Source organism: Telopea speciosissima, chromosome 4, assembly GCF_018873765.1.
Source record: "Telopea speciosissima isolate NSW1024214 ecotype Mountain lineage chromosome 4, Tspe_v1, whole genome shotgun sequence".
Taxonomy (NCBI): domain Eukaryota; kingdom Viridiplantae; phylum Streptophyta; class Magnoliopsida; order Proteales; family Proteaceae; genus Telopea; species Telopea speciosissima.
In genome coordinates this window covers 41,251,937-41,260,674 of record NC_057919.1, presented here as the reverse complement: position 1 = coordinate 41,260,674, position 8,738 = coordinate 41,251,937, and the positions used below count along the sequence as shown (strand labels likewise).

The window sequence follows — 8,738 nt, the reverse complement described above, 5'->3', positions numbered from 1 at the left end:
AACCCGCACATATCAGCTTCTACGTGTTCGTGCACTCGAGCACTTCAAACGCCTTCTCTAGGGCACTAATCCACTGCTCTGGTTGCATTGCCTCAAAAGTTATCTTGGAAAACGCAGGCGGTTGGAGTTTCTTGAAGCTCTCCATAACCTTGGCGGTAGAGTTTTCCGCTAAGTGTTGAGGCACAGGTGGTGGAAATAGTACGGGCCGATTGGGGGGTGGAGGTGGTGCCGCACGCTCATGCATCATGGTTGCAAAATGTGTAGACATCTGACCAAGCAATTCTTGTTGTTGTTGGAATTTTGAGCCTCAGTCCCATTTGGCAATTCAACCTCCAGTATAACACGAGGTTATTTTCCTTTACGACCACTTCGTGAACTTCTTCTTGTGTTGACCATTGTTGGTTCTCTGAAAAAAGGAGCATGTTCAATATTCTAATATTGTTCATCGGGGTCAACAATTAATTTCTTAGTTAGTGCATGTACAAACCTAGTCCATAGTTCCAGTGAGTTTCATAAGTCGCACTAGTAAGGTATGTTGTTAGATATGTCTTCTTTGTTTGTTATGAGGTGTTTCTTTCATTTATTTGTGTTCTATTTCTTAAACATTTTATGTAATGATAAGCTATGCATGACAGGTGTCATGTCCAGATCCTGTCGGCTGACATACACCCAAGTCATGTACTTACCTATTGCATTAGTTAGAATCATGGAATCATGAAAGATGGCCCACTGTTGCAGTGCCCTCTCACTATCCATACCCTAACGTATTTAGATAGAGGTAAATATAGATAAATGTGTGACAGAGGTCCTGACAATGTCCTGTCAGCTTAAGCAGGGTCATGTCACACACTTTCTACATTTATCTTCAATAAGAGGCTATGGGCATGTCTACCGATTAAGACTAGTCCATATCATATATGTATTATGATTAAAGAGGGATTAAGCAACTCTCACATACATATCATGGATGAAATAAAATACCATAATTAATCAACACTAATTAAAAGTGATTATGGGATGGCGGTATTTTTATCAGAAGCAATTAAAGAACCCTCCCAATAAAAATAAAACTAATAACTTTGGGTGCATTTATCATGCTATGGATGCCACACCTCGATCATCTCCTCTGCCCAATCACGTCTTCAAAGTAGGTGACTTGCATCTCCATAAGCTTTGAGCGCCACATGTGGATCACCATCAACATGCCCTAAGAGTCCTAACTCCTCTAAAATTACAATGAAAACTTAGGAAAAATTCTATACACTTTCCTTTCCATAATAATAAAGAAACCCCGCATGGAGAAACCAATCCGCCATTTGGGCTGCCCATGGGGTGGAATACATTTGTTTATAAAAAAGATAGGGGGGGAGAGAGAAAGAAAGAGAAGCATCACATCAACCCATAACCCCATGTATCACATACATAAACAATCCATCCATTTATTAGAATGCCATTCCCATAATCACATCATAATATAATTTCATACAGGGGCATTAAAGTAAGTAAACCAATAAAAATTACATGGATTCCTTCAATTATTGAACCACCACATCACATGTGATAACATGTATCCAAGCTCAAAAATTAAAATCATATTTTAATTGCAAGTGAGTGGAGGGAGGGATCCCTTCACCCATCTTCTTCCTTTGAAACCAAAAGTTATGTTTTTCCTATAGGCAGTAGCCACTGGCACCGTAGGCAGAACTGACTAGCACCGTAGGCAGAAGCGACTGGTACTGTAGGCAACAGCCCATTAAAAAAGAAAATACACAAATGGGCAGGGAAAAAGGGGAAGGGGCGTGCACAGGCTTGGCAGCATGCGCTCCCCCTTTCCCCACACATGATTAAAATTTCAAAAAAAATAATAATCATCTATTTGGATACATGCTTCAATAATTGGAATAAATAAATCAATAATAAAATCTATCATACATGGGTAGGTTGTTACACCAACAACCTTGTAACTACCCATGTGCACATGGGAAGGTTGTTACAACAACCATATTCTAACCACCCATGTGCCAACTTGCATCCCACTCATGATAATCATATTAACCATTAATTATTCAATATTCATGGGTGGGAAAGGTGGCTCTGATACCACACTGTAGGCATAACTACGGTCCAAGGATCAAATCATGGCTCCCTAGGGAAACCAATTTATTGAAAATTCGGGTATTGCACGCCCTGGATTATCCCATGGGTGCTCCATTTAATTTTTAGTGTTTCCCATGGTTGCCCATGGGAACCCTGGTGCATCCCTATTAGGGTTTCTCCTTCCCTATTGCGTCCCATAAAATTTTATATCACAATAGGGACGGAGAAATTCATCTCTAGTCCATCACATAGCAAGAGGGATCCATCCCATACTCGAATGCGCAGCGAAAGTTAGTCGATTCGAGTTTCTTTCACATCCCATAAATATTAATAATTAAATAACTGAAGGAATTATTTAAGAACTGCTAACCTCGTGAGCCTCAAGTGTTGCTCCTCCAATAGACAGTGGTTCTTCCTCCAGTGAGTGCTCCAAGCAAACAGATCTAAACCTCCAATGGTGCTACCAAGGTTCTACACGCCAATCCCAGATGCTCTCAAACTCTCAAACACAGATGAGAGAAGCAAGAAGAAGAAGAAGAGAGATCACAAGAGGGAGAGAGAGAGACCAAAACGTAGGAGAGAGAGTGTCTACCCAAAAATGTGGAGAGCTCTCTCTTCTGTGTTTTTGGTCCCCTATTTATAATATTTTGAATTAATTAAATCCCAGTAGGATTTAATAAATCCCTAGTGAGAGTCTGACTCTCTCTCTTTGTTTGGCAGTTCTGTTTAAACTCAAAGTGCTACACAGGCGAAGAAGCAGAATCTAATAGGGAAAGTATTAATCAATTACTTTATTTAATATTTAATGGATAATTACAATTAGCACCATATCCATTAATTAAATAAATTACTAATTAAAATAGTCAATTTCAAATAACTCCCTATATGATAACTATTTATCATATACAACCCCCCCACTAATCAACACCATCATTATGGAATCTAGGGCATGTACACATGTACTGCCAAACTCCAATCCAGAGTACATGTCCATATAAGAGAGTCTGTGCATCTGATCGGGTCCTGCAAAACTCGATTAAACACTTTATTTAAATAACTATTTATAATGTATCATTTTATGTAAAACAAAATTTGCAAAACCATTTCCAAAACGGCACTGGATCCAGATTTTGATTCGACCATGCACAGACAGGCTCTATCTTGGTGTTCCCCAATTGGGTAGTGGTGACCATATTGGATAACTCCTTCACTCACAAAGTGATCACGCATTCCCAAAACACCAGCTTTGACTCGCTTGAGTCTCAGTCATTGATGAACCAAAGAATGCGATCACACTTAGCAGTGACAGGGTTCCCTCAGGCACAGGGTATCGGTAACACATGTCTATCCCTTCCTACATCTATCAGTAATACATGAGGGAATCAACAAAGTAGATTCTTCGCTAATGCAGACATCAAACATGTGAGCACTCGCATTCGTACCCTGACATCACATGTCTAGGCATACCTAATGCAACGACCATATGATAAGGGTGCCCAGCCCAAACCCTAGTCGTGACTACCATTTTAAGTAAAACTTAGGGACACATAATGCTAAAAAAGTTTATATCGCATGTGACAATATCAAACTAAAATGTATAAACGTTCAATACAAAGGTGGACCGGGTTGAACCGGACCGAACTGGGTTTGATGGACACACACTTGTCCAACAATTGTCTGGTGACCATCTTTATAGGATGGATTATATGGACTTAGTGCAGGTATCCATTCCATTTCATTACTTGTTAAATACCTATCCGATATTTTAAACATGTTTGCGAAATTTACTTCTTACATATATTGAATTTGCAGAAGCATATTGACACAAATGCTGATATTACAGTTTCATGTATTCCCATGAATGATAGGTAAAACTGCTGTACTCTTTACCGTCACTATAAACCCTTCACTATAAAGCTCAAACAAAGTATTCTCCTCCTTTTTTTTAAATGCTAATGAACAGTCTGGTTATATTCCCTTATCATGTGGGGTCCCAATTGCTTGAAAACCCAAGATATTGAAGATTCTTTATTTTTGTGTGTGTGTGGAGAGATATTGTATCGGTTTGGGATTGTTCCTACAAATAAATACTATTCAAGTAGAGAAAGCTTGTGTATAGATAGTTTAAACTTTGAAGGCTAATATCCTACTTTATATTAAAAGATGCAAAAGGTTTCACCAATTTTAATTGTTCAGCTTAGGTAGAAACCTCCATTTATGTGTAGAATGTCAATTCTGTAAATGCTTGCCTTCTTTTTGTTTTCCGGGAGTTCATCTCAAGTTGTTCTATCATGTTGCAGCCGTGCATCAGATTATGGGTTGACGAAGATTGATAAGTCTGGATGGATAATCCAATTTGCCGAGAAACCTAAGGGTTTTGACCTAAAAGCAATGGTAGATTTCTGTACCTGCTCTTTTTCTTTAATGAAAATCAGTCAGTTTATTAATGTAATGAGAGAATTGAGAAGCCTACATGAACAACATCTGTACTACATCCTACATAAACAGCTAGACTTTAAACCACTTTTTCCTAAATATATATAGCCAAAAGATTTTTCTTTATCTATAATCAAGGCACAAATTATATCAAGTATTAGAAAATAATTGTAGGAAAATCTCTGCACAATTTTTCTTTGAACATTTCCTAGGAAGCACCAATTCAACCAAGAAATGCATTACTCTGCAACTATGCTGCTATTAGATCTTAGAAGTTAAACTTATGAAATTAAACACCAGCTCAACCACCATTATTTGAACCATGCTTATCATTATCCAGTCAACACTAAATGGTCTTTATCTAACTAATAATCTTTTTTGGTGCACTGTAGCAAGTTGACACCAGTATCCTTGGGTTGACTCCACAAGAAGCCATGGAATCTCCTTACATTGCATCAATGGGCATCTATGTATTTAGAACAGAGGTTCTACTTAAGCTTTTGACATGGAAATATCCCATGTGCAATGACTTTAGATCTGAAATCATTCCATCAGCTGTGAAGGAGCACAATGTCCAAGTGAGTTCTTCTCCCAATGCTATTAGGTGGGCAAGCTTAAGTACTTGAGCCCTCTTTTATTTCTCTATATTTTTCTCCCACCAATTCTACTAGATAGGGAAGTATACATAAGTAACGCCTGAGTGATTTCAGTTCCAGGTGCCATTTGGTTGATCCATGGGCTTAATTATGTTTGGGTCTTCTCATGCTCCATAAACATCTCCCCCCCCCCTCCTAACTCCTTGTGTATACATATCTACCAAATGTGTGCTATGTATAGGGAATGAAATTGATTGGTCTTTGAATGCCTTATCTTGACAGGCATATTTATTCAATGACTATTGGGAGGACATTGGAACAATCAAATCGTTCTTTGATGCTAACTTGGCCCTCACAGAACAGGTTGGTCCCACTGTTGTGGAAATAAATCAATTAAAAATTTTTTTTGGAAGATAGTTAAGCTACCAAAAAAAGGGCATTGTATTATAATGGGAGTATGACATTTATCAACTGACACTTTATAGATGTTCACTATTTTTGTTCTTTCCTATATGGTTGCACGGTTGACATCTATAAACTTGCACTTTATCTTTGATCAAGCCGCCGAAGTTTGAGTTCTATGACCTGCAGGCCAAACTACGGTTCAGGGATAAAACCATGGTTCCCTAGGGAAATCAATTATAAACCAATTAGGGTATTGTACACCTTGGGTTAGCCTATGGTGTCCCATGGGCGCCCCATTTTACTTTTTAGGGTTTCCCATGGGCACCCCATTTTACTTTTTAGGATTTCCCATGGTTGCCCATGGGAACCCTGGTGCAACCCTGTTAGGGTTTCTCCTTCCCTCATGTGTCCCACACATTTATAGAGCACATTAGAGACAAAGAAACAACATCTCTAATCCATCACATGGCAAGAGGGATCCATCCCACACTCGAATGCGCAGCGGAAATAAATCGATTCGAGTGTCTTTTGCATCCCATAAATATTAATAATTAATAACTGAAGGAATTAAACAAGAATTTTTAACCTGGTGAGCCTCAAGTGTTGCTCCTCCAATAGACAACGGTTCTTCCTCCAGTGACCGCTCCAAATAAACAGATCTGAACCTCCAATGGTGCTACCAAGGTTCTTCAAGTCAATCCCAGATGCTCTCAAATTCTTCAGCATAGATCTAGGGTTTCACAAACCCTAACTCTCAAACACAGATGAGCGAAACTAGAAGAAGAAGAAGAGATCTCAAAGAGGGAGAGAGAGACCAAAACGCAGAAGAGGGGGCCAGGAAAAAACGTGGAGCACTGCCCCCTTTGCATTTTTGGTCCCCTTTATATAATGCTAGGGTTTAATTAAAAGCCCTAAATGGATAAGATTTAATCCCTTTGAGAGTCTGACTCTCTCTCTCTCTTTGTTTGGCAGTTCTGTTTAAACTCAAAGTGCTTCTAAAAGGGAAAGAAGTAGAATCTAACAGGGAAAGTATTCATTAATTACTTTATTTAATATTTATGGATAATTACAATTAGCATCATATCCATTAATTAAATAAAGAACCAATTAAAATAGAAAATTCCAAATAACTCCCTATATGATAATAAATTATCATATACAACCCTCCCACTAATCAACACCATCATTATGGAATCTAGGGCATGTACACATCATGTACTGCCAAACCCCATTCCATAGTACATGTCCATATAAGAGTGTCTGTGCATCTGATCGGGTCCCGTAAAACTCGATAAAATTCTTTGTTCAAATAATCATAAATAATCTATTATTTTATGTAAAATAGATTTTTGCAAAACCATTTCCAAAACGTCACTGGATCCAGATTTCGATCCGACCATACACAGTCACTCTCTATCTTGGTGTTCCCCAATCGGACAGTGGTGACCATGTTGGGTAACTCCTTCACTCACAAAGTGTTCACGCATTCCCAGAACATCGGCTTTGACTCACTTGAGTCTCAGTCATTGATGAACCAGAGAATGCGATCACACTTCGCAATGACAAGGTTCCCTCAGGCAAAGGGTGTCGATGACACATGTCTATCACTTCCTACATCTGGCAGTAATACATGAGGGAATTGACAAAGTAAATTATTCTCCAATACACACATCAACATGTGAGTACTTGCATTCGTACCCTGACATCACATGTCTAGGTATACCCAATGCGACGACCATATGATAAGGGTGCCCAGCCCAAACCCTAGTCGTGACTACCATTTTAAGTAAAACTTACGGACACATAATGCTCAAAAAGTTTATATCGCATATGACAATATCAAACTAAAATGTATAAATGTTCAATACAAATGTGAACCAGGTTGAACCGGATCGAACCGGATTTGATGGACACACACTTGTCCAACATGACCCAAAGACACCTTTCTTCACACCACCTCGGTTCTTGCCACCTACCAAAGTTGACAAATGCCGGGTATGATGATGTATGTTGGATTTGTTTGAGGCTACAACTTTATTTCATGTTACTCATGGTTCGGTCGGCTTATGCAGATTTTGAATGCAATAATTTCTCATGGGTGCTTCTTGAGGGAATGTAGCGTGCAAAACTCCATAGTGGGGGTGCGCTCACATTTAGAGCATGGAGTTGAACTTCAGGTAAGCTATCATAATTCAGGCAATGTTTTTTCCTCACTGCCATTGCAACATTCTTTTCTCTACCTGGCAAAGCCAAGAGAAAAATAGGTGTAAAGCTACTTTAATTTTGTTCTTGACGAGAGACTGAATCAAACAATAAACAGGTTTCCTTTTACCTGTGCAGGGATAGTCCCACTTGGAAACAAAGAATATGTATAAGGAGACAATTAGTGTCTCTACTATATGTTGATGTGCAGATGATACTGCTGGATAGCTTAAACCATTTCCAATACGGGGAGAATTTTTAACAATCTAATTTTTACTCCTTGGAAATGCATTGTTTCATTTTCAGGAAACTATGATGATGGGTGCAGACTATTACCAAATTGCATATACATGAGTCAAATCAAACTACTCATTTAGGGACTGTTACATGGAACTTTTAGTGTTATATCTGCAATATAGATTTGTGGACCCTACATTACAGATTCTATGGGCAAACATGTAAAGTGTTTGACAATCCCATAATCCAATTTATGGCAATTTTTTGATTGTTTGTAATTGCGGCACAACTCCAAAAAAAAATTCAGGGGAATTGAGTGTAGATATATATTCGACTTCAGGTTCAGGATTTGTCAACACTCATATCCTAATGCGCAAGGTTTTCGATTTTCTAATTTAAAATGTGTTCCATGATTTTCTTAAAGGAACTGCATAATTGATAAGAATGCCAAGATAGGAAGAGATGTCATCATTGCGAACAAAGATGTAAGTATTGCTATCTCAACATGTATTTTTTTCTCTTTCGGAAGAGTGTTCTCCAAAAGGCAGCATGACCCCTGTGTTGGCATGGGGACCAATGGGAGGGCGTGGCGGCATCAACAGGGCGGTCATATCGCTCCCCACACATTTTCACCTTTTTTTATTTGAAATATTAATTCCACATTTTCAGACGGGTAGCAATTTGCTGATTAGAAATGTAGAAGAAAACATTATAGTAAAATGTTTATTCACTTTTTAGGTTGTTTTTGTTACTAATACCATCTAG

The 8,738-nt window shown here is 38.5% G+C and overlaps 1 protein-coding gene across 1 annotated transcript; it reads left to right on the top strand.

Annotated features, from left to right (window-relative positions):
- Positions 1 to 3,758: 3,758 nt before the first annotated feature.
- LOC122659298 (glucose-1-phosphate adenylyltransferase large subunit 2, chloroplastic-like) lies at positions 3,759 to 8,090 on the top strand (the record flags this gene model as incomplete). The annotated part of the gene is made up of 9 exons (XM_043854428.1): positions 3,759 to 3,818; positions 3,910 to 3,965; positions 4,398 to 4,491; positions 4,926 to 5,111; positions 5,412 to 5,492; positions 5,691 to 5,709; positions 7,462 to 7,529; positions 7,607 to 7,711; positions 8,043 to 8,090. Coding segments are annotated over 9 exons (717 nt in total), but the record flags the coding sequence as incomplete, so codon positions are not given.
- Between the last annotated feature and the right edge of the window lie 648 nt (positions 8,091 to 8,738).